The sequence below is a fragment of the Coccinella septempunctata genome, chromosome 8 (genome assembly GCF_907165205.1).
Source record: "Coccinella septempunctata chromosome 8, icCocSept1.1, whole genome shotgun sequence".
In the NCBI taxonomy this organism is placed as follows: Eukaryota; Metazoa; Arthropoda; class Insecta; order Coleoptera; family Coccinellidae; genus Coccinella; species Coccinella septempunctata.
The window spans coordinates 19,860,933-19,886,539 of record NC_058196.1 but is presented as its reverse complement, the minus strand read 5'-3'; the positions used below and the strand labels follow the sequence as shown (position 1 = coordinate 19,886,539).

At 35.5% G+C, this 25,607-nt stretch overlaps 2 protein-coding genes across 9 annotated transcripts in view; one reads left to right on the top strand and one right to left on the bottom strand.

The window, feature by feature from the left end:
• Nucleotides 1–25,607, top strand: part of LOC123319500 (disks large 1 tumor suppressor protein) — a 693,102-nt gene that overhangs the window by 626,043 nt on the left and 41,452 nt on the right. The gene's annotated exons all lie outside the window — the stretch shown is intronic.
• On the bottom strand, nucleotides 12,801–15,408 carry LOC123319503. The gene is made up of 8 exons (XM_044906524.1): nucleotides 15,046–15,408; nucleotides 14,772–14,988; nucleotides 14,504–14,629; nucleotides 14,327–14,443; nucleotides 13,864–13,962; nucleotides 13,411–13,804; nucleotides 13,153–13,309; nucleotides 12,801–13,091 (listed from the first exon to the last, which is right to left on the bottom strand). The coding sequence occupies exons 1-8, from the start codon at nucleotides 15,236–15,238 to the stop codon at nucleotides 12,964–12,966; spliced, it is 1,431 nt and encodes a 476-aa protein (XP_044762459.1). The 5' UTR covers nucleotides 15,239–15,408; the 3' UTR covers nucleotides 12,801–12,963.

Sequence of the window (25,607 nt, the reverse complement as noted above, 5' to 3'; positions counted from 1 at the left end):
TATTTTCTTCGACCAACTTCCCACTGACTCCCTTCCCTTTTTTGGTTCCTTTTTATCATTCCCCTTCTTAGACCAAAAACCCAAATTTCCTCTCCACCTCTCGTGGATGTATCCAGAATTATTCCACGACGCGCTAACCTTGCATTTTCCTGAACTAATTGAATTAGCCGGTTAAAACTCAAGAGTCTGCTAATTCTTACAACGCCGAATCAATTATCTTCGAATAATGAATTGATATATAAGCTCTTATGGGCGAGTTATTATCTAAACTAAACCGTTTTCCTTTTAACTTAAAATCGGCCTTATGTCCTACATGAAACTCTACTTCTTCGACACTTATCTTCCGAGTGGAAAATTATCATTCATACGCTTGTCATCAAAACCTTTATTTCCAATTATCTTGGACGTTGAGAGCCCGAGAAAGAATTTCCTAGCCCAATATTCTATAAGCATATATATCTCGTCAATATTCCTATTTATTACATGTAAACATTGCACGCCATTAACGGTCGAAAACGGTCCAACCAATAAAATCGCGGACGCCTGTTGTCGCCACTTTGATATATAAGTCACTGTATTACTGTATCATTATGTCATTGAATTCTAAAAGAACCAGAAGGGCCTCTCAGGTACCGAAATACGACGAAAAGTGTGTCCCATTGAGACGGAAGATGTAGAGCAACCCATCTCTTTCTAATGGTTCGGCAACCAATCGAATAACCGTATCAGACGTAGCAGTCGTCTCACTTGAAGTTCTTTACATCGTTATAAACTAAGAGCCTGTCCAGATGCAGCGAGAAACGCGCGATTCACTACGCGCGTTTCGAAACGCGCGTGTCGAGATACTAGAGGACAGTAGATCCCGTCCACATGCACACGCGCGTGCAATAAAATCGCAAGTTCGACGCAAGCAATCGCAGGGATCTCAATGGTAGCGTCCAGTACACATGCGTTGGTTGCTGCGTGAGGACGGATTAAGTGAAATTTCGAACTGGAACTCGATAACGATATTGAACTTTTTATCGATGAAGTTGAAAGGGGAATTCTGTTGTGGGATATGGAATCACCCAAATATTTCAATCGTATTCGGAAAAAATGTTGGAAAGAAATTGTTTATAGATTTTCTGAAGAAGGTGATTCAGAAGAGAAAAAAGAGCTTTGGATAAGTAAACCATTTTTATTAGTGCGCGAAGTAGGATTATACGGAATAAAAATGTACTGCGTTACTTGGAACAATACATAAATTATTATACCATTTGATTTTGTCAGGGCAGTTGACTCATTTACAAAATATTCAGCAAATCGGTCTCTTGTATTACGTTTCAAACGTCAATGAGTTCTAAAAAGTGCCACTTTATATGTCAGAATTGCAAAAAGATAATTCTGTTGTGGGATATGGAATCTCCCGAATATTCCAATCGATGAATACCTACTAAAAATACATGTTGGGAAGAAATTGTTGAGATATTTTGTGAAGGAAGTAATTCAAAAGAGAAAAAAACCATCCACACTGGAAACCGAAGATTCAATAATAGGGAATACTGGACTGGAAACTCGCGTTTTGACGCGTAGACAAACGCTACATGTGGACGCAACATGAAATTATACGCGCGTAGTCAATCGCGCGTTTCTCGCCGCATCTGGACAAGCTCTAATTGACAGAGCGTAGAGAGAAATAGATTGCTCTACATCTTCCCTTTCAGTCTTCCTCAGTTTACCTGCATCTAGATGCTGTTCCAGTTCTTTTAGAGCTTGTCCAGATGCGGCGAGAAACGCGCGATTGACTACGCGCGTATCATTTCAGGTTGCGTCCACATGTAGCGATTGTCTACGCGTCAAAACGCGAGTTTCCAGTCCAGTATTCCCTATTATTGAATCTTCGGTTTCCAGTGTGGATGGTTTTTTCTCTTTTGAATAACTTCCTTCACAAAATATTTCAACAATTTCTTCCCAACATGTATTTTTAGTAGGTATTCATCGATTGGAATATTCGGGAGATTCCATATCCCACAACAGAATTATCTTTTTGCAATTCTGACATATAAAGTGGCACTTTTTAGAACTCATTCACGTTTGAAACGTAATACAAGAGACCGAATTGCTGAATATTTTGTAAATGGGTCAACTGCCCTGTCAAAATCAAATGGTTTAATAATTTATGTATTGTTCCAAGTAACGCAGTACATTTTTATTCCGTATAATCCTACTTTGCGCATTAATAAAAATGGTTTACTTATCCAAAGCTCTTTTTTCTCTTCTGAATCACCTTCTTCAGAAAATCTATAAACAATTTCTTTCCAACATTTTTTCCGAATACGATTGAAATATTTGGGTGATTCCATATCCCACAACAGAATTCCCCTTTCAACTTCATCGATAAAAAGTTCAATATCGTTATCGAGTTCCATTTCGAAATTTCACTTAATCCGTCCTCACGCAGCAACCAACGCATGTGTACTGGACGCTACCATTCGGACCCTAGTATCTCGACACGCGCGTAGAACGCGCGAGTCGAGATCCCTGCGATTGCTTGCGTCGAACTTGCGATTTTATTGCACGCGCGTGTGCATGTGGACGGGACCTACTGTCCTCTAGTATCTCGACACGCGCGTTTCGAAACGCGCGATTCACTACGCGCGTAGATTTTCTGAAGAAGGTGATTCAGAAGAGAAAAAAGAGCTTTGGAAAGTAAACCATTTTTATTAATGCGCAAAGTAGGATTATACGGAATAAAAATGTACTGCGTTACTTGGAACAATACATAAATTATTAAACCAGGGCAGTTGACTCATTTACAAAATATTCAGCAAATCGGTCTCTTGTATTACGTTTCAAACGTCAATGAGTTCTAAAAAGTGCCACTTTATATGTCAGAATTGCAAAAAGATAATTCTGTTGTGGGATATGGAATTTCCCGAATATTCCAATCGATGAATAGCTACTAAAAATACATATTGGGAAGAAATTGTTGAAATATTTTGTGAAGGAAGTCATTCAAAAGAGAAAAAAACATGCACACTGGAAACCGAAGATTCAATAATAGGGAATACTGGACTGGAAACTCGCGTTTTGACGCGTAGACAAACGCTACATGTGGACGCAACATGAAATGATACGCGCGTAGTCAATCGCGCGTTTCTCGCCGCATCTGGACAAGCTCTTAGAGTTCAATGCGTTATGTAGGCACACGCGCCATCTATCGCAGTATAGCCGAAGACGCTACCTAGGCCGCGCGTGCCATTTAAAGATCGCCACGATGTTAATCCGGCGTGTTCGACTATCAAATCGCTTCAATATGAAGCGTCTCTGTTCTCAAATTGCTAACACCTTTCCCTGTTGGACCAGTCGAAACATGCCATAACTTAGATTCTAACATTCCTATATTAACCATGATATAATATTCAGATGGAGGAAATAATACTCCTGGGCACGCGGTTCGCCACCCGTAACCTCCCTTACGTTCCCACGTCACGTTTATACCAGTTACGCAATACAGTTCAACCGCCGGCCGGTCGCAGACCATTTCTGGTCAATTAATACGGAGTCCGATTCGGAGCTTTATGGAATTAAACATCTGGTTTGGTGTCGTGCGGTCAGCCGAATAGGGCGGCCTATCGGACGAAATGGCGCCGTGTGGCCGACGCGGCAGCGTGCGGACGGAAGGACAGGCTTCAACTCGTTTAACGCAACGCTGAACTGCGGAACTGATTGGGACCAGACGGCGTAAGCTGGTGGGTCGGGGATTCTTCCCGAAATGCTGGTCCAGCGGTTGTGGTTATCTCTGATTCGATAAATACGGATCGGTCAGCTAATTCTCTTAGGTATTCATATGTGTGTAATGCGTCAAACGAACTGTATCCTGCTGAAGAATTCGGAGGATAGATTTAACAATAGAATTATTCTACGTTCAAATTCGTGAACGAAGTACAGTGATTCACTGAAAAGGCATCCACTGGCAGTACTTCTGGAAATAAAAAGTACCACACTTTAATGACGTGATATGACAACATATGATTGCATTATGCAGGGTGACTCTTTCACCCGTAACAGTAGATTATACTTTAGGTCAAATTAAACACTTTTGTTCCATACCATTTTTTCCGAATCGATTCGGTTTAAAAGATACAGGCTGTTGAAAAACCATAAAAAAAATATTTTTATCGTAGCGTCGAATTTGACAACCCGTTGCACAACGTAAGCCGAGACGTAAACAGTTGATACATTTTTTCCTTTATGTCTTTCGTTAAATAAAGCCGCTGTTGTTCGCGCAGAGTCGCTTTTTCTAAAAAATTATTTTATTAATTCCAACCTTTCTTCTACGGAATACACCATTTAAATGGGGAATTCTCCTCAATTTGGGTTATCACTGCATATGCAAGTTTAAACTGAATAATTATGAGTTTCATTCATGATTTCTTCAAATTCACCGCGGAAACTATTCAAAATCATCCTTCAAATATAAGGTTTTAAAATTTAAATCGCTTTGTGCGGAGTTTACGATTTGGCAACAGCGCATTCTAGACAATGAAAAGAACAATGTCCGATCAGCTTGTTTATAAAATGACAGCTGTTGATCTACAGGCGCGTACTTACTGGCGAGCTTCAACTGCAACCGGCCATAAAAATCCCATAAAATTTTACGACCTTCCTCGTTCGTCGCAGACTTCATAGACAGCCATCTATGTCTATCTCATCAAGATAATGTATTTGTTGTCCTTAATTATCAAGGCACATTTCAGTATTCGCTGTTTTTTCATTATCGATGGATATTTTTACTCAAAACCAAGGGGTTGTGCTCACCCCTTGATAGGTGATTTTAAAGTCGGAAAATCGAGGTGTTAAGTTTCCGTTGGACCACCCTGTATATTTATACTAACGTTAAATCCGGACAATTTGTGTATATACTTGTCATACAAAAAAACTTGCACAGTTTCTTTTATTTCCTTATCACATCTAGAATTAGTGAACCTATACTGTGCCTAATGACTCATCTAAAACAAGTTGCGAGTTCAATTCTGCTATGATGGAGTCGAAAAAATATGGACTCTTAATTATGAGGCAGGACTCCAATCACCACATATTTCCCAATCAGCATGAAATCGCACTTTATTGGCGCTACCGAGTAATCAGAGCGCGTTAATGAGAACTACGAATGCGGCAGTTGACAGATGACAAATTGTGCAAAATTAATAACAGGCTTCGGAATTAATTGACATTATTCTATGTTGCTGGCTATGAATTCACTATCGGCTCTGATTGCGTATGAAAAAACAGTGCAAATTATAATTATTCGCTTATTATTTCCGAAGCCTTAATTGTTCCTGTTCATTCTTCACTTGCTCAATACTCGGCTCAATATTTAATCAAAAACATATTGATCTACTGTCATGCAGTAAAAAACTTCATGCAATGTTGAAACAATGGGAATTATTTCCAAGAATGTGAGTTGAACTTTTTTGGGAACTCGATATTCGCCTGTATTGCATTTTTAAGAAATTGATTATTTGAGGTTAGATTACACCTGTTTCAGACATTTTATCCCATTTATTTCATAACGACTCTTCCTTCATAATTATAATGATCGAAAATTAAATAGTATTGGAGAAATTTAAAAAATTGGATATTTTGACCGAATGCAAATCTTTTTGAAGATCAACAAAAGTGTATGGATTGAGCTAGTTATTCTGAAGGTAATTTTGTTTTTCCAGGGTTAGCACAGCTCATTATGAAACCTTAAAATAGCTGTATATTTTTATCAGGGCCGAATCGGAATATCGGAAAAAATGGTATAGGAAAAAAGTGTTTCTTTTGACCTCAAGAACCTATTGATAAAATGATTGTACGGGTCAAAGACTCGTTCTGTCGAATGTCAATAGAAAATTTCTTCTGCTATATTATTTGACAACAGATCCTCCAATGGGGAATTCTCCTCAATTTGGGTTATCACTGCATATGCAAGTTTAAACTGAATAATTATGAGTTTCATTCATGATTTTTTCAAATTCACCGCGGAAACTATTCAAAATCATCCTTCAAATATGGGGTTTTAAAATTTAAATCGCTTTGTGCGGAGTTCACGATTTGGCAACAGCGCATACTAGACAATGAAAAGAACAATGTCCGATCAGCTTGTTTATAAAATGACAGCTGTTGATCTACAGGCGCGTACTTACTGGCGAGCTTCAACTGCAACCGGCCATAAAAATCCCATAAAATTTTACGACCTTCCTCGTTCGTCGCAGACTTCATAGACAGCCATCTTTGTCTATCTCATCAAGATAATGCATTTGTTGTCCTTTATTATCAAGGCATATTTCAGTCGATGTTGCCAACTTGTGCAATCCACATGGAACGCTTTAAATTTTAAATACCAATTTTATTTTTCATTTTTAAGTGCTTAAAATAATTTTTTTAGGAAACGGTTGAAATGGTTATTTCAAAATGTGACGTTTCAAAGATATTCCAAAAAAATACATCATTTTCGTCAGAAGGAAGGAGTATTCCCTATTGGTATCTGCTCTATAGCTGCTCTGGTCAGACGACCGACGCTAAGTGGAGTTCGAATGCGGTTTTGCGTGCAGAAAACTGTCGTTTTGCGCCTAACTATTTTTGTGGACTTCTTAAAGATGGAAAGAAAATCTCAGTCTGCATTTTCTGCAACACAGTGGCGGATACCTTTGCCTCATCAACATTCGAACATGATCCTCGTTGTTTATACGCATTCAATTACCGGGAACATTCGTTATAGCCGTTGACACGATCGTTCGCAAATAACGAAAACAAGAACGTTATAATTCACGTCTAGTGTTCCGCGATAACAGAACTGGTCCGACCGAAAACGACCTTTTGTCACGTCCTCTATGTAAATGAGCGGGGACCGGACAACGCAAAGCGCCAACTGTGATGGTGCCCGATTGTAGGCTTGAAGGGAAAATTGAAAACGGGTGCGAAGAATTTCAATACAGATTTATCGATTCGGAATTCAGGTAGGAAGCTGGTATGGCTGCAGGTAGCGAAAAATTCGCAATATTTCTTGTGTAGAAACGTGTTAGTATCACTGCATAGCCTGCAGTGTATTTTGAGCTGACATGGAAAGTATCCCATTGTATTTTAATTGTCGTCCGAATAATTACAAAAATTTCCGGTAGTCTCCGACGGTAGGGGTGTACTTCTGTACAGGGTGGGCAAATTTCGATGTTTTAGCACTACAGCTTATAAACCAGAGGAGATAGACAAAATCTGATACCCCATTCTCGTTCTCTTTTTCTGAGAAACTTACAATAGTAGTAGTGATTTTTGGCCACTTTCTTTTGTTTTCGAGTTATAAGCAAAAATTGGAAAAATGGCGATATCGAAATAAATTTATATCTCCGCTAATACTGATGATAGAGCTCTGAAATTGAAACATTATACAGGCACTTTTTTACGTAGAATCCAGTGGCGTGCTTGCCTTTTTAGCAGGATTTTTAATTACGAAGCTATTACCCAAAGTTATGTTTTTTTAAATGGGAACAGTAGTTTTCTGTGCAATTTTTTGAAAGCTCAATTTTTACTGATTTCAAAAATATATAACATCATATGGTTTGTGTCAATATAAATAATAGAAAATGGTCTCAATATTTCTATGGTTTCAACTTTTGATCAGCACAGAAACATATAGCATGGTATGATTACCACTGTCTCCTTATATAAGTCTTTTCATTATTATGAAAATTTATCAAATATATCTTGATTCAAATTTTGTGAAAATTGTTAAAAAGCATAGAAAGAATGGCATTGCCGGAAGGAGACTGCTTTTGTTATAGGAAACTCTATTTTTCTGCGCTCGTCAAAAGTTGAAACCATAGAAATATTGAGAAAAAAGGTTTTTGACCATTTTCTATTATTTATATTGATACAAACCATATGATGTTATATATTTTTGAAATCAGTAAAAATTTAGCTTTCAAAAAATTGCACAGAAAACTAGGTACTGTTCCCATTTAAAAAAACATAACTTTGGGTAATAGCTTCGTAATTAAAAATCCTGCTAAAAAGGCAAGCACGCCACTGGATTCTACGTAAAAAAGTGCCTGTATAATGTTTCAATTTCAGAGCTCTATCATCAGTATTAGCGGAGATATAAATTTATTTCGATATCGCCATTTTTCCAATTTTTGCTTATAACTCGAAAACAAAAGAAAGTGGCCAAAAATCACTACTACTATTGTAAGTTTCTCAGAAAAAGAGAACGAGAATGGGGTATCAGATTTTGTCTATCTCCTCTGGTTTAAAAGCTGTAGTACTAAAACATCGAAATTTGCCTACCCTGTACAATTATGAGGAGGATATAAAATAATCAGAACATATTATAAAATAAAGTTCTCCACCGCGTCTGTCTGTCTGTTCGTGATAAACTCGAAAGATACTAAACAGATTTCCATGTGGTACTCACCAATAGATAGAATGATTCAGACGAAGGGTTTATATGTTCAATTTGTTAAGATTTTTGTTTGTTTGGGATATGAAGATAATTTTGGAAAATGTCGGAATGAGTCCGTTCCTTTAAGGTTTTTAGGGCCGACGCGTAACAAACTATAAGAAATAGAGAAAAATGATCAATAACAATTTTGTAGAGCTCGAAAAGTTGTATGAAAAACTCCGCGATGCTATGTCTAACTTCCTAGGATAACCAACAATAATCAGTTCTAATATTATGAATCAGATACGAAATATTGCTCCATTTGAAGAAGTCCTAGAATCAATCAATGTACAAAGGAATGTGACCTTTATCTATGAGAAATTACAGGTTGAGGAAAAGCATATATAGGCAAAAAAATATATTCACCACTTTGCACCTTCGGCTTCAGCTGTGACACAGACGGCTGTGGCACAATGTGTGCCTTTTTGACGTAGGCCACTTTTGCCGACAAATTTCATGATAATGATGGTTTCAAGTTTCAACTAAAGATCATCATATATTATTTGACGACAGATCCTTCAATAGGGAATACCCCTTCTGACGAAAATGATGTATTTTTTATGAAATATCTTTGAAACGTCACATTTTGAAATAACCATTTCAACCATTTTCCAAAAAAAATTATTTTAAGTACTTAAAAATAAAAAATATAAATGGGTATTTAAAATTTAAAGCGTTTCGTTTCTATTGCACAAGTTGTCAACGTCGAAATATGCGTTGATAATTATGGACAACAAATACACTATCTTGACTCATCAAGACTTCGTAGACAGCCATCTTTGTCTATCTCAATAGACAAAGAACGAACGAAAAAGGAAGGTCGTAAAATTTTATGGTATTTTTATGGCCGGTTGCTGTTGAGGCTCGTCAGCGAGTACGCGCCTTAATATGACTGTGAATCAACAGATGTTATTTCATAATCAAGCCTTTGTTACTTTCATTTTCTAGTAGGCGCTGTTGCCAAATCGTAAACTAGAAACGAAGTGATTTAAATTTTAAAACCTCATATTTCAAGAATTATTTTGAATAGTTTCTGCGGTGTATTTGAGAAAGTCATGAATGAAACTCATAATTATTCAGTTTAAACTTGCATATGCTGTGATAACCCAAATCGAAGAGAATTCTCCATTGTGTGAATTTTGTTACTCAATTCCCAAAGAGTTTTCCAATGACTTTCAGTTTTTTGGATCACTTCACAGATGTCTCCAAAGACGATGCGATGCGATGACCTTTAAAACTGTCGAAAGTCCATTTTTTTGAAAGGACACATCTTTTAAGATTAATTTAAGTTTTAAACTCAAATCTTTTTTGTAAGGAACTTGGAATGTATCTTTTTAAATACCATGTACAATACAAATGACTATGCGACATGCTCAACATCGAAGAATGTTGGATACCTATTTGTTCTCCCCTATACGAACTTAAGAACAAGTAGTTAACGAACCCCTATTGTTGAACAACCCTGTTAAAAAAAATAAAGTGAAAGTTGATATCCTTCAAGATGGGGGAGAACACATCATCCTCAATTCTCATCAGAGAAAATTTCTCGGAAAATTCGCACTGGTTGGTTCGGAACGAAGCGAATAGCTATTTTATTTGTTCGTCCCTGCTATCCAGCCAAAACGAAAAAAGTGATATCATCGTGATATTATACATTGATCGAGGAGTCTTATTCCAACAATACAGAGGCGTTTTGTCTAGAATTCTGATCCAAAAGATCACTTTTCATTTTTGTTTCTAGAGAACTGGATATACGATTTTTTTGTCCGCATGCACAGTTTTGTCAGGGATGCAAATAACCAAATATTGAAAAAATTTAATGAATTTAACCGGAAGCCATTTGATATTCAATTTGTGTATAGTTTTGATTATATTGTTCAGTATAATAAAAGAAAGTTTTAACGAAATATCTCCAATCCTTCCAATTTTATCAAGGAAAACGTGATGAATGTTTCCAATTTAAATACCTCATTATTTCAGAACGGGTGCGTATTTTACCGAGTATTTTACCCAATGATAGATAATAATGAAACGAAAATGTTTAAGATCAGCTGAGATTAACCGGCATTATTTGCAAAATCAGGAAATTACGTTTAACCGAAACTATTCGTTACGCGATAATTCGTTACATCCTGCAATCGCTGACTATCAAAGATCAAGCCGCTTCATTCGATGGGCTTGGTGACACTCTTCGTAACGATACTTCCTGCTTCAACAAACTAGCATTACATTACATAATCAAAGTAAATACATATCAGTTCTTCCATGAAATTGAGTATCAACAGGCCATCTAACCCAATTAATTGGATGACAGCACCGACGCTGAAATGTTCAAGGCTCTTTGGACTGGTGGGAAGCTGGTCTCTAAAGAACAGTGGTTATATGACAATTTTTTTGAATAATTTCTGAGAAGGAATTCCATTCAGGCCAACCATCAGTGCTTTTTTTCGCAAATGAGGACTCGAATGGCCTTCACCAACTTTTAAATAAGGTTTTTCTTTTGATTAATTATCGTAATATACGATATCTGCAATATGGGATTTAAGCATATGGATGCATAATGCTTTCTTCGCTCTGAGAGTTAGGAAATTGAATTGGGTTCCCGTATGTATTTATACATCATATTTATGATGTATTTTATATTATTCACAGCATTTCGTTGACGCAGGAATTTTGTTGCTCTGACGAGGTCATATTACACCGAAACCATGGTCAGCATCTACTCTTTGTCGACGAAATGAAATTTCTAGTGATACTTCGAGCGATGCTAGTGTGTTAGTTCGATTAAGATCGTAACATTTGTTGATTTAATTATCTACGGATGTTATGCATCTGAATTAATTCGTTTGTTTTTCATTACATTCAAAATTCCGATAACGATTGAAATTTAATCTGGGAGGATTCTGCATTTTCTGGAATTTTTTTAAGGTTTTCACAGTTCACACCCAATCTCTGGAACAAAACCAATTAAAAAATTGAAATCACGGCTTTACTGCTGCCTAAATTCTTGCACTATTTTGTCAGAAGCAAATCAAGTAGAAAAAATTGTTGCCTGACAATGAACTAAAAAAAAGGAACTAACGTAACGTTTCTGAGTCTATATAAGACTTCTTCATCAGACAATGGTAAATTTCGGAAAATTTTTTGAAAAAGTAGCTTTATTCCTTTCACATTAATTGTCAATACACAGAAACGTTGATTCGTTTAATTTTGAAATTACCGGATGACAGTTCTTTCTTCATTAAGTTAATCCAAATATGTCTTGTATCTTCTTGGATGAAAATAATAATTTGGCCAATTGTTCAATAGAAATAGATCATGTTTGGATTAATTTTCTGAAGAAAGAACTGTCATCCGGTAATTAAAATTAAATCAATCAACGACAATTAATGTCAAATCCTCGGTCAAATCATTAAAGTTACAATTCAACAGATTTATTTTCAGAAATTGACCTTCGTCTGATGAAGGAGTCTGATATACCCAGGAAACCACCTTCCGTATATTAAACATATAAAAGCCAACTTATTCCGACGTATAAATACGGTTTTATTAGACCAAAATAAGAAGGACAAATGTCCGCGGGATAGACGTATTAAATCAATCGTCGATATACGTCTACCACTCGTATTTTATATACGTCTTTTAGACTACTCAAGTAGATCAGAAATTAACGTAAAAAAATAGTCTTCAATATACGTCTACTACTCGTTTCTTATATACTACTTTCAATGACTCAAATATACCAGAAATACACGTATATAGTGATCTGTGTATATACGTTTATGAATCGTATTTCGTACGACAATAATGTATCAAAAATAGACGTTTTTGAAAAACTTAATTCGTTTTTAGTTTACTGTACCTACTATTGTATTAAATATTGTAATGATAAATTTAGTGTCTGGAAATATAATATAAGGAAGGTTTTAGCGGCATGCAGACGGGAATTGAATTCTGAAAAAAGTACCACCCAGAGCAGGATTCGAACCTACGACACCCCGATTATCGAATCCTGCTCTGGGTGGTACTTTTTTCAGAATTCAATTCCTGTCTGCATGCCGCTAAAACCTGCCTTGTATTTAATATTTATTTGTGGTGATGTAGCCTAAAAATCGTTGTTAGCTATAGTTTATGAGCCGTGTCAATTGGGTTCTAGAAAAACTGAAAACTAATTTTAAACCAATACTCCTTCAATGAAAATAATAAAAAAGTAGTTTCCAAAATTTATAATATCTATATATTTGCTAAGAACAGAATGAAGTGAACAGAATATATAATTCATATTTGTTGCAACTTAAAACTTAACCATATTAATCATTATAAACATGAATCGAAAAAATTTATGAGAAACTGAAAGGTTCAGATAGATGTTTTCAATCGTTCCTTCAAATAAAAACTGAATATCGTTTTGGATAAGATAATCTAAATTGATTTTTTTTTAATGATTTCATTGATGGATTGAAATTTTTATCTGAACCTTTCAGTTGGAATGCGATCAAAATTTATTTTTGTTTATTTTTGTACTCGAAACGCTGTTTGGCCAGTTTCAGCCAGTCCTTCACTGCCTTATTTATGAGATCTTCATTCAGATCAGAACGACTCATCTCTGAATAAGCATACATCGCTGCCTCTGTAACGTATGTAATTTCAGTTAAGTTATGAATAAAGCAACCATATCAATCAAAACATACCACGTATGGCTTTCATCATATTAGTATTTTTGAATGGCCTTTTTTCTCTACCAGCCCAGTTGAATTTCATGGCAACTTGGTTCGTCAACAAATACTTCATCATATTCATGACGCTGTGCCGTACATTTTGCCCCCCTATGATGGACAAACGCCTCTTCTGGAAAATAATATAAATTATTATGTAAAAAACGTGAACTACTGTAGATCATTTTATAGAACTCTCCAAAGAAAAAATTGGATACAGTACAAGATACTCACCAAAAACTCGAAAACTGCTTCATCATTCAATGCTTCTTCCAACTCTCTGTACCCTTTTTTGTCGGTTATCGGTAAAGGTGGCATTTTGTTGGGACGCACCAACTTTTTTGCATTTTGTGCATTAATTGTTCTCAACAACTCGCCAAGCATAACTGATTGCTGGTCCTGAGCTGCCTTCAATGCTTCTAGGGAAGAATATATATGTTCTAGTTCTGATCTCTTTATATATATTGATGAATCCTGCGTAGTCCTAGTAGACAGTGGAGTACTTCTGGCTGACTGAGAAGGGCTACTTCTTGATGAATAGTTTTGGGATAATAATAGAGGTTGTGTTTCTCTATTGCTAGGGCTAACCAAAAAACTTTCTCTCTTTTCCGTACGACAAACGGATGATCTAGAAAAACTGTGATGTAAATATAATAATTTCAATGAACAGTGAATATTGTAACTTACTTCGGAGTATTACATGCCCCATTGATGCTAGGATCACACGAAGTCGTATTGTTTTTATCAGAATCTTCCGAATCGGATGATTGGTTGTGTTGGAATTTCCTAAAATAAATTTTTTGTGAATGGAGTCTCACGAGAGAATTACGACATTTCCATGAACTACGATGAAAGAAACGGGGTAAAAACAAGTGAATTTTCAAATTACGCGACTTTTCAAGTATAATTCAGGAGTCAATCTCAATATTTTGTGCAGGAAATAAATATACCAAATAAATTGAAATGACTTTGAATATACAAATTGATTCGATAATATTCGTGTAAAATTCAATTGACATTGTGGAAACTTCTCATTCAAAATTTTCTTCAATCTCATAAAGATTGGTCAGTTGCTTTACCAAGAAAAAAATCCCCTTTCTCAAAGGAAATAACTATGTATTAAGATTTGAGGTCTTGATGAATAATATACCTGTTCATTTTGTGCTTGGTACTTGTATCATGAGAAGAAGTTTTTTTCCTCTTTCTATTTTCCTTGTGTCTGGTTGCCTTTGGTGTGCTGTCCCAGGAATCACTTTCATTATCGCTACTGAAATGAAAATAATAGAACGATTTATGAATAGAATAAATAGCGCAAGGCATCTGTTACCTTTGTTTTTTACTGAGATTCTTAGGAGGATCCGAGGAAGGTTTCTTATATTCAGCATTTTTCCATGAATCAATAGAACCATCTGATATAAAGCAATCTACATCTGATTCTGGATGGTTCAATATGCTGAAATTTATATATTCAAGATGTTACTGAAGGAACTTGCGTATTGCTGCTTTACTTTCCGAAAAAAATTTGGGAAAATGATAAGGCTTTCTTTTCGATGAAAAAACGCGCCCAACATAAATACGCAGCTGAGCATTCATACCTAGTTTGTTCGGGCCGTTCGTCTGAAACATGACTTAGCTCATTCATCAGATTGTCTGCTTCACCTTCTGTTCCATTTTTCTTCAAACTGATGGATTTGGAAGCGATCCCTGCAGTTGCAGAAAACCTTGTTCTACCCAAAGTTGAAACGTCTGGATCTGATGAAGTGCTCTGGGCTAAGACAACTTCAAAGTGAGCAGAAGTTTTAGCATAATCATCTGGAATATCAACTCATTAAGTTTTAAATTGTACCTATGTAAAATAAAAGTCCTTACCCCCGGTGAACAGAATTTTATCGACATCATATAGAGCCCATGAATTTTCAGGAGGAGAGCATGCTAGTACCAAACTATTAAATAGTTCTTCACTTTTAGTACGGGGCCAATAACATTTTGTTTTATTTTCAATCAACCATATCATTGGAATAATGGCACATTTATGTTTTGCGAATTCAATTATGGCAAACATATTGAGGTACAATTTTGAATGGTAGTCAGTTTCGTTTCTAGACTTATACTATCATTGAATATTCGTTCATATAAAATTAATAACACCAGAGTTTGAGGTCACCTTTGAACAAAAGTATTATCTCCAACACACTTTTTTTTAAATTAATATTGATCGATGCGAGTATGGTTCAGAAAAAAAATTCTATATTTTTTCTCAAATAGAAATACATATCTATTTTGATTTCATTATAAAAGAATAATATATACATATAACAATATATGGTTATCTGCCATGAAAAAAAAAGTCAAACTACTAACACTGTGGGAGTGCTAACTTAAATTAAAATTTTCAAATTGATGTTCAGTTCTTTTGTTCAAAATAAAATCTTTTACAAATCTCAACAAAACATTGCTGTAGAATATTGGTGCTTGATTATATAATATAGGAACAAACTTCAATGATAATGAGATGGAAAAATACTCTGTAGGAAACGAATTCAAAATCATATATTCTTCTGATGAATTAAAGGGAGAATAGCGAATCCGTTTTTATAATGAAATGCCAAGCATTTATAATCGATATCTGAAATACAGAACATACTTGGGTTTCCTTTACCATGTACATAATATATACCCAATTTGGAGGACTCAATTGGCACACGATACAAATTTTCTTTGTACTTCGGTGAATTACACAAAATTTTATAATCTCCATTCGAACAAAATATAGTTGAAATATAATAAATTTTTTTTTTTATAACAACTATGTTATCTGGGAATGTCGATGTGATTGTGAAATTGCTTGTAATGAGTTTTTTGCATTCAAAAAAAATTTCTGTCTGACTGGATATACCTTTAGGAACTATTTCATTAATGGTTATATTTTTAGTTCTTGTGAGACTATCATTAATAGTAGATAATTCGCCTAGACGGTTGTTGATTTGACTCAAGGGGAACTTCCTGCCTCGAATTTTTCTCTTCAAAAGACCTAGAACATTTTCGAATTTGAAGCAGCTAAAATTCTCTAATGGACCATATCTTTCAACGTCATCGCTTATATGAGAAATCGAGTGTACATTATAAGAGACAAAAAATTCGTCATACACCGTCGGGCATTTTGAAACAAACTGATCAATCAAGTTCTTGGCAACTTCTAAATATTTTTCTAACAAATGTTTGCTTGATAATATAGTTACTGCTACGTGCAGCAATAAAAAATGATTAAATTTATCAGAATCAATTTCATTTCTCAAGACCACAGGACCACAATAGAGGAGAAAAAATCCTAATTCAGTGGCTTTCCACCGTTTTACATCCGCCAAAGTTCTTATTCTACGAGTGAAATCCAAAGTAGTTCGTATTCTTTTCAATTTAGCATTAATATTGAGGACTGCATGTTTCGATATTTTATTTCCCCGTTTTCCTTCTATCCAGTACTTGACAACAATTCTTTTCACAATGCCCAAATAAATGAGATGCATTGGGTCCAGAACAAAACGATCAACTAAATTGATTTTGAGTTGAGACAATGGTGATGACGCGAATATATCTGTATTTCCGTCCCTATTCGGAGCGGTTTCTATTGGATAAAAACGTTTTTTATCGAGATAGTGACTGGCAAGAGTGCATCGTTCACAACCAGCTTTGCTTGTGTGACCTTTAATTTGTTTCAAATATGCCCTTGCAGGAGCATCACAAGTGAAATATTTTACACAAACTCTATATATAGTTCCCAAGTATTCAAAACCCCTGTTATTTAATATTGAGAATTCCTCAATAAAATTACCAAGAAAAACATTCAAAGGTGAGGGTTTTCCACGACCACAGAAAATTGCAATAACAAACACACTATCATCTAAACCATCTATGCAAGCTAAAATGGGCCAAAACTCTACAGTACTACTATTAAAAATTGGAATTCCATCAATATTTATCACAAGCTCAATAGTCTCTGGAAAGTTATAATGCCTGTTCTTTTCAAGTAATTTCAAAATTCCAATCTTAATCCCAAAATGAATCATTTCTCCGTTATCTAATTTAACTGTGCCGATTTTTCTGGGAGTGCCTAACATACTTCTAGCATCTTTTGGAAGAAAAGTATACTGAGGTCTTATTAAAAGTAGCAACTCATTGAGACTTTTATGAGTCACATTATTTCGAATTGCCCATGAACTCAGGTCATTATGAAATTTTTTTTCAACATTCTCTGAAAATGTGCTACGAACATTATTTGTCGATTCTTGGACTGAATTTCGTTCAGATTCTTGATTCAACAAACTTAAATCCATCAAATTCGAATGTTTAGTTATGTTAGTGTCAATTTCCAAATTTGCTTGTGTCATAAGTATATTAGGTGAAGTAATTGGCGCTCTTTCTTCATTAATGGGATCTGTTATAATAAAATTAGAGAAAGAATGATTGACATAATTACTGGAACTACCATAAGTTGTATGGTTTTCATCATTATGCATTGGACTATCTAAGTTTTTACAAATTTCATGCACTTTTCGATTAATTCTTCTACGCAAATGTCGTTTACTACAGAGTATTTTGTATTTGGACATGATACACTAATTAATTTCAAAATAACACCTCTTTAAAAGCAATTAGAATTTCAGGAAACACACAAAAATGGATAGGTTGAGTAGTGCCTAAAATAAAAAATTCAACTTAGGTAGGTATTTTGCCTTAATTTCAGAGTTAATAATTACTCACCACGTTATATCAAGGAAAGATCAGTCCAATTTACGGCATACAATACACAAACACAGTGATAACACTTTGAAAATTTTATATTTTTCAAACAACGATGATCACGAAAATACAGTTTACACAAACTATTGCAAGATGGAGGCCAACGAAGTAACGATAAAGGGACAATGAACAGCGTCGACTCTTAAAAGAACGACCGCAACCGACACATGCGTAGTAAAATCATGCCCGAGCTCGATGAGCAGGCGTAGAACCTCTACTCCAGCTTTCGCGCTCGCGCATGGCATCAGCGTTGCCAATCTAAGAGAGATGTAGTAGATATATCTAATAGTCTTACAAATTAGTACAATTAAATCACGCTAACAATTATTCATTGAGGTAGCGGCATACGTTCCACTTCCTTGAGTGTTTCTATATCACGACTACAGATTGCAAAAACTTTGCTAATGGAATAAATGTACGGATCATAGGGAAAGAAGAATTGTCTATGATACGGATAGTACCTACATGTGACAACACCTCGAAGCATCGTACGAGTGTAATCTTTAGAGGACGATGGATACGTTTGGCGGAAATATACTATGGGAGAATACACATTTTTCCGTAATATATTATTGAATTGAATATATTCAATTCAATAATACAAAAAAAATACATCTCTTTGTCTGCACTCCACTGATTTTTCCTTATATTCTGGAATATTTTCATAAAATTCAAAGATATCACCCAAACATGTTCAATATATGTTTATGAAATATGTCGAAAAGTTTTATATATTCGACGTACAATATGTATAATTATAGTTCTACACATATTTTAGGTACCAAAATTATAAATGAGAAAATTATAATTAGAGCTGAGAAATAAGCTATGTATATTGAAGAATGTATACTTCGCTATTGATGAGCCAAATAGCTCAAATATAATGTGGTATAATAATGGCTTCTACCAATAGACGTTCCCAAAACCTAGTATATATTGGTATAATAAACATTTATGGAGTACGTCGAAAAGTAGTATATATTCGACGTATAATTTGTAGATCTTATAGACCTCGATGATTGATGAAAATTATCATGAATTTAAAATAAACGAAGTCAATAACAGATCACATCCTGTTCAGTTCTTGATAATATATTATGGATAAGCATAATACATATAGTGTGGTATATAACAGTTACCCTAAAAGACGTCTTATAGACCTATCATAAAAAAAAGGTATAATCTAAACGTAGAATAGTTGTACCGTGTTATACCAAAACGAAATATATACCATTAGGATGAATATTAGACGTATAGTAAACCAAAGTGTGTTTCCTGGGTAGACTCCGAAACGTTACTATTCATGATTATAATTTCAAAGTTCCTTTTTTCAGTTCATTGTGGGGAAACAATTCTTTCCACTTAATTTGCTCCTGACAAATTAGTACAAGAATTTTTTTAAAAATTCAAAATTCTGGCATAGTCGAAACTACTTTGTGGATTTTTTCGAAAAGAAACACGGTTAATATGACCAGGTTCTCGGCTTTTTGCAAAGGTTTGGCCCAGTTACAGGAGTTTTCATCAAGATTTAATCCCCCATTGGAATTTGAAACTGTGTTTTGTTGAAGGGTATAATGGGGTATTAAAATTTTAAAGGACTGGTCGTGAATCTTGAAAAGATTTGTGTATGATTTGTTTTGTTAACTGTTGTCCTATGCCTTATTTTGTACTTTCTGATTCTATTTGATTATATCATTGAGTATTCAACCTTAATATCCAATAATTGTGTAATGTTTTTCTTATCTCTTGGATTTTATGATCATTTACACCTCCGTACTCTAATCATAGTTATTTGAAAAAATGTGAGACACCCCGACGTTGTTTTTCGCGAAACTCGGATTATCTACGCTTGGAGGGATATATTTTGTCGAATATATTACGAACCTATGTATATATGCTTTTGATATCGTTGATAATCGGTTTTGGACGGTCCCATTCAGAATGGGGAATACTCCTTCTGACGAAAATAAAGTATTTTTTATTAAATATCTTTGAAACGTCACATGTTGAAATAACCATTTCAACCGTTTCCCAAAAAAAATTATTTCAAGCATTTAAAAATGAAAAATAAAAATGGGTATTTAAAGTTTAAAGCGTTTTGTGAGAATTGCACAAGCTGGCAACATCGACTGAAATATGCCTTGATAATAAAGGACAACAAATGCATTATCTTGATAAGATTGACAAAGATGGCTATCTATGAAGTCTGTGACGAACGAGGAAGGTTGTAAAATTTTATGGTATTTTTATGGCCGGTTGCAGTGGAAGCTCGCCAGTAAGTACGCGCCTGTAGATCAACAGCTGTTATTTATTTTATAAACAAGCTGATCAGACAGTGTTCTTTTCATTGTCTTGTAGACGCTGTTGCCAAATAATAAACTCGGAACCAAGCGATTTAAATTTTAAAACCCCATATTTGAAGGATGATTTTGAATAGTTTTCGCGGTGAATTTGAGAAAATCATAATTATTCAGTTTAAACTTGCATATGCAGTGATAACCCAAATTGAGGAGAATTCCCCATTATCACAAAAAATTAGCTTCGCTGTAGGAAAATCTCCGAATCTCCAAAAGACCGGTCCATCCCTGGCAACCTGATTGAATGTTTTCACGTTGCAGACAATTATAAACAACCCTTACGCCGTTACCTGTTAACAATTTTTTCATTACGTTCATATATTCGCATCTCGTATCCTTTCATATAATATATCAGGGGCGCGTCCAGTTTTCACATCCCAGCGACAAAAATAACCAAATTAATTCGTTCAAATTACCATTCTGATTCCGGAGCGCATCCAGAAGTTCGACTAATGAACGTTATAACCCTTTATATCATGATTAGGGGAATTTCTCTGTGACGTATTTCCTGAACGCTTTGAATGCATACACAGCGGCTTTAAATCGCTTTGAAAAATGTGGCAATTTGCGAGAAATGGGCATAATTATTATGGACTACAGAACGGTAGCGATAATGTTCAGTGCCGACGTAAATTTTATGAGGGATGGCAATCGCAGCCTTTCTCCAAAGCACTGTTGGATAAAGGGTGAGGTTCCAAAAAATATGTTTCTTTTTGTAATACGGAATTACAAATTTTCAGTTTTACTATCTACCACTCATCATACATCGATTTTTTTCTAAGTAAATCATCACGGCATTTAAGACGTGTTTTCAAGCATTTCACGTTACAAGTATTGACTCCAAATCAATTTGTCCATTATTTATTTAATGGACCATTTAATAATTAGACCTGTATTTGTCGAATTCAATGATTTCTTGGGAATTTCATTAATTTCTTGATCATAATGAACTGAGCTGATGACTACCCTTACTATACCGATTTTTTAAGTAAATTAAAAAATAAAATAGGTGCACAAAGCCTAATGTTTAAATTTGATATCAATTTCACTTGCAAGAAAAAGTGTTCCAATAAGTTAATTTTCAAAATTGGTTGAAGAACTGATATAATTCTATAATATACATGTTTTCGATACTTCCATTGGCATGTTTCTATTTACCAACTTTGCCAAAATTTCCATTAATTCTATTTAGCGAAATCTATTCTGAACAATAAAAATTGGCAATAAAGGTCACAAAAATGAGTTTTTTTCAATTATCTCCTTTCATGAGCTTCAAATCGTTTTCGCATTTTCTATGAGAGTTGTAATGCAGGGTGTCATAAATTTTTGTCGAATTCGACCTCCCTTCCAAGATACAGCCTTTGGAAGGCGGTGACGAGTTGACATTTTTTTATTTTTTTACGGGTTCTAAAAAACACTGAGTCATAAAAATATACATAATATGAAGCACTAAGTAGATTAACTCACACATTTTTTTTTATCTCATTATTAGTGGTTTAAAATAACAACCCCTTATGATTTTTCTTCAAAAATTGTTTTCGTGGGATAGATTTTCGGAAAATAAAATTCTCTAATGGTTTCCCATTCAATTCTGGAGAAAAAAAGTCTCTTGCAAAATTTCGATACAGGCGATACTTTTCTCGGAATAAATAAAAACTTACAAGCAGTATACGAAGATCTATCAGGCAGAGAGTTGATGCATGTATTTAAGCGGGAGGTAGTCATTCTATGGAACACTCATTCGATGAAATGGAATGAACAGTGATCAGAACTGTTTGTGAGTTTTGATTTATTCCGAGAATATGGATTGTATCCAAATTTTGCAAGAGACTTTTTCTCTCCAGAATTGAATGGGAAACCATAAGAGAATTTTATTTTTCGAAAATATATCCCACGAAAACAATTTTTGAAGGAAAATCGTAAGGGGTTGTTATTTTCAACCCCTTTTTTAGAACCCGTTAAAAAAAATCAAAAACTGTAAACTCGTCATCGCCTTCCAAAGGGTGTATCTTGGAAGGGAGGTCGATTTTGAAAAAAAATTATAGGAACTACCCCTGCTTATTTTCTTCGAGGAATCATCTCCCTAAGTCCATCGCATTTGTTTACAAACACCCTGTATATTCTAGAATTTTCGTCCAATGCAATTTTTCTACGTTCAGACGTTTTTGAGATATGTATAATATGAGGATGAATGTAGGTACATTAGACTGGGATTCTACATTGGCCTTGCCCTTTCGCAAGTGTGTTTGGCTTAGCTCTATGCCCTTATCGCCCTCTAACTCAACGGTTAAGAGTATGGTTAAATTGCTTCAGACATAAGTTATGATCTACAACTTTCATGATAAATACAAGAACGATTGGTACAGGAAGGGAGATAATTTAAAAAAATGCATTGTTATCGCTTTCAAACTGTCAGATTAAGAAAACCCCCCTGATTAGTGTCAGATTAACCATCTGTATGAAATTCTGGCACGTTCAAGTATGAACAAGTAGCGACTCAATTTTTGTTCATAACTCAAAATCTTTAAATGATAGGTCGATCTCGTTTACAGATTTGGATTAGTCAGGAAAAAAAGAGCTAGAGATTGGGTTATCCGTTTTGTTCTAGCTGCTTTAGTTCCGAAATCCCCTCAGACAACGAACTTTGCCCACCCTGTACACCTGACGATTTTTTAACATCTTGGAAAACCCTCAGCTACTCTGCCACCGGTCTGCTATTAACGAATAATCCCTCCTATTTAATTTGAATAATCATGCAAATACCTATTTCCGATTTCACCTCAGTTTTTTTCTGTTATTGTTTCGCATTGAATGTAAGAAGCGCCATGCTTAGTGATTCATGAATGAAATTTAAATTCGAAATATTAAATAATTTTTCATCACAGTTCCTCACATTACGTGTTTAATGAGACGAGTTCTAGTCTCTGCAATCAACCGCAGTAACCTACTAATGGCCGCTAGCTACGGTCGTTTTCTTGCTAATTGACCTCGTATCTATTCTTTTCACCTAGCGAAAGTACACCTCAGCCACCAACGATAACTCACTCGGCTAGTCAATTACAAATGACTCATTTCATTATGACATTAATTTAACAAGTTAATTACAGACGTCGTCGTAAATTCGGCGGGACTAGTATTAAAACTGTCACGCTAATGCCTCTTGCTGCTAAGTACAATTTATAACAGATTTGGTGAGCTACAGATTCTGAGTTTGTCCTCAGATTGTCCGCAGGACTTTTCTTCAACCAAGATCGGAAAGAAGAGGGTGGAGTTGTTCTTATGTTCTTGCGAAGTTTTAGTTTTTTTTTATTACTCAGGAATCTGAATTTTTTTTTCTTAAAATTGATTTTCATTATAATTAGGATGGGCATATCGCTAAGCGATATCTTTCTGACTTACTTAATTATTGTGAAAAAGATAAAAGATACAACAAGAAATGACATTAAATGAAGCTAACAACCACATGAAGAAGAAAAATCAGACTACATTCGATCAGCGACGGAGGAATAGGAGAAAAATTTCATTTGATTTTATGATAGAGCTACACATACGCTGTGGTCGCGGTATCCCTAGCCAACTCTTCGAACGATTTATGAACACAAAATATCCGAATATCCGAAATCTTCGAATTTTTTACACAGGGTGTCTCAGAGTTGATGGAAATTAATTTGGATATACATATATGTAGTTTCAGAACCTCAAATATTTTATTACTAAACTTATTCTCTTCTTAATTGGATATCGGAATGCTACAGGGTGGCCTATCTCAGGTTGTTGTAGCGGAAAGGCTCCAATTCAGCCAAAGTGTGATATCTCGTCTTTGGAATAGGTTCAGGGAGACAGGTTCCATGTTGTAAAGACCAAGGCTTGGTGGGCGACGAAAACCAACACCTGTTCAGGATAGTTTCATCACGGAATACTCTTCAAAATGCAGATGGGGTCCAAGTTTCCATCGAAACCATCAGACGACGTTTGAGAGAGGTGAATCTAGGTTCTAGACGTCCATTAAGAGGAGTTCCATCAACAAGGCAACATTTCAATTGGAACGATCAATGGCATAGTGTCCTTTTCACTGATGAATCCAGATATGGACGATTTTAAAGATGTCCAAAGAGTCCATCCGTTCCTAGGGGGTAGTGTTATGGTATGGGCCGGGATATGTTTCATCGGGCGCACAGATCTACACATTTTTCCTGGGAATCTGACCGCCTTAGAATATAGGCAGCATGTCATTGACAATGTTGTGCCAAATTTTCACGCTGCTATTGGTGAAATGTTTCAATTTCAAGACGATAACGCTAGACCGCACCGTGCAGCCATAGTTGAGAATGCGCGCGAGGAGCTTGGTATTCCACATTTACTAATACCTCCGCACTCACCAGATTTGAATTGCGTAGAACATGCATGGGATATGCTCCAAAGAAGATTAGATAATCATCAACCTACTCCAGAATCCTTAAATGATCTAAGAGAGCTTCTGCCCCGTTTATGGAACCAAATTCCTCAAGAAATGTTCAACAACCTCGTGTGTACTATGCAAAGAAGATGTCAAGCTGTTATTGGTGCCCGTGGAGGCCATACATTGTATTGATAGTCTCAAAATGCTTGAATTCTCGGGGAATAAAATTTCGTTATTTTACTCGATTTTTCTTAACCACCCTGTATACGCTGCAGCGTAACTCATGTGGAGCAATTTATTTATGGTTTCATCCATAGTCTAATAATTTAATGTTTAATATGTCGCCTGTAGGGCGACAGCTTGAACAAACGCAACGTCATCTAAGACAGATAATGCACATCAGATGGTTCCACAAAGTTTCGAATGCAGAAGTCTTGCAACGGGCGAGTTGTACAGCAATTGAGCCTCAAGTAACGACGGCCCGACTCAGATGGAGCGGCCACATTCTGAGGATGCAAGACTCCCCAAAGGCCCAAAATAGCTCTATATGGCGAATTCACTGAGGGAGCCCGGAAACCAGGAGGCCAGTATAAGCGGTTTAAGGATACACTATATCAATCCCTGAAATTAGTTAATGCCAATCATAACTGGGAACAACTAGCGTTAGAAAGGTCACAGTGGAGGTCTTTGGTACACAGTTATAATGGAGAATCGAGAAGGATACAGCGGCGGCCAGATCTGGTTGGTGACTATCCATACCTGTGTGGAAGGATCTGCAGGTCACGGTTGGGTCTCTTTAGTCAGGAGGGCACACAATCGCAACTAGCCCTAAGAAATTACAAGTCTGTTCGCAATTTTATTTTTTTTTTAATGTCTTT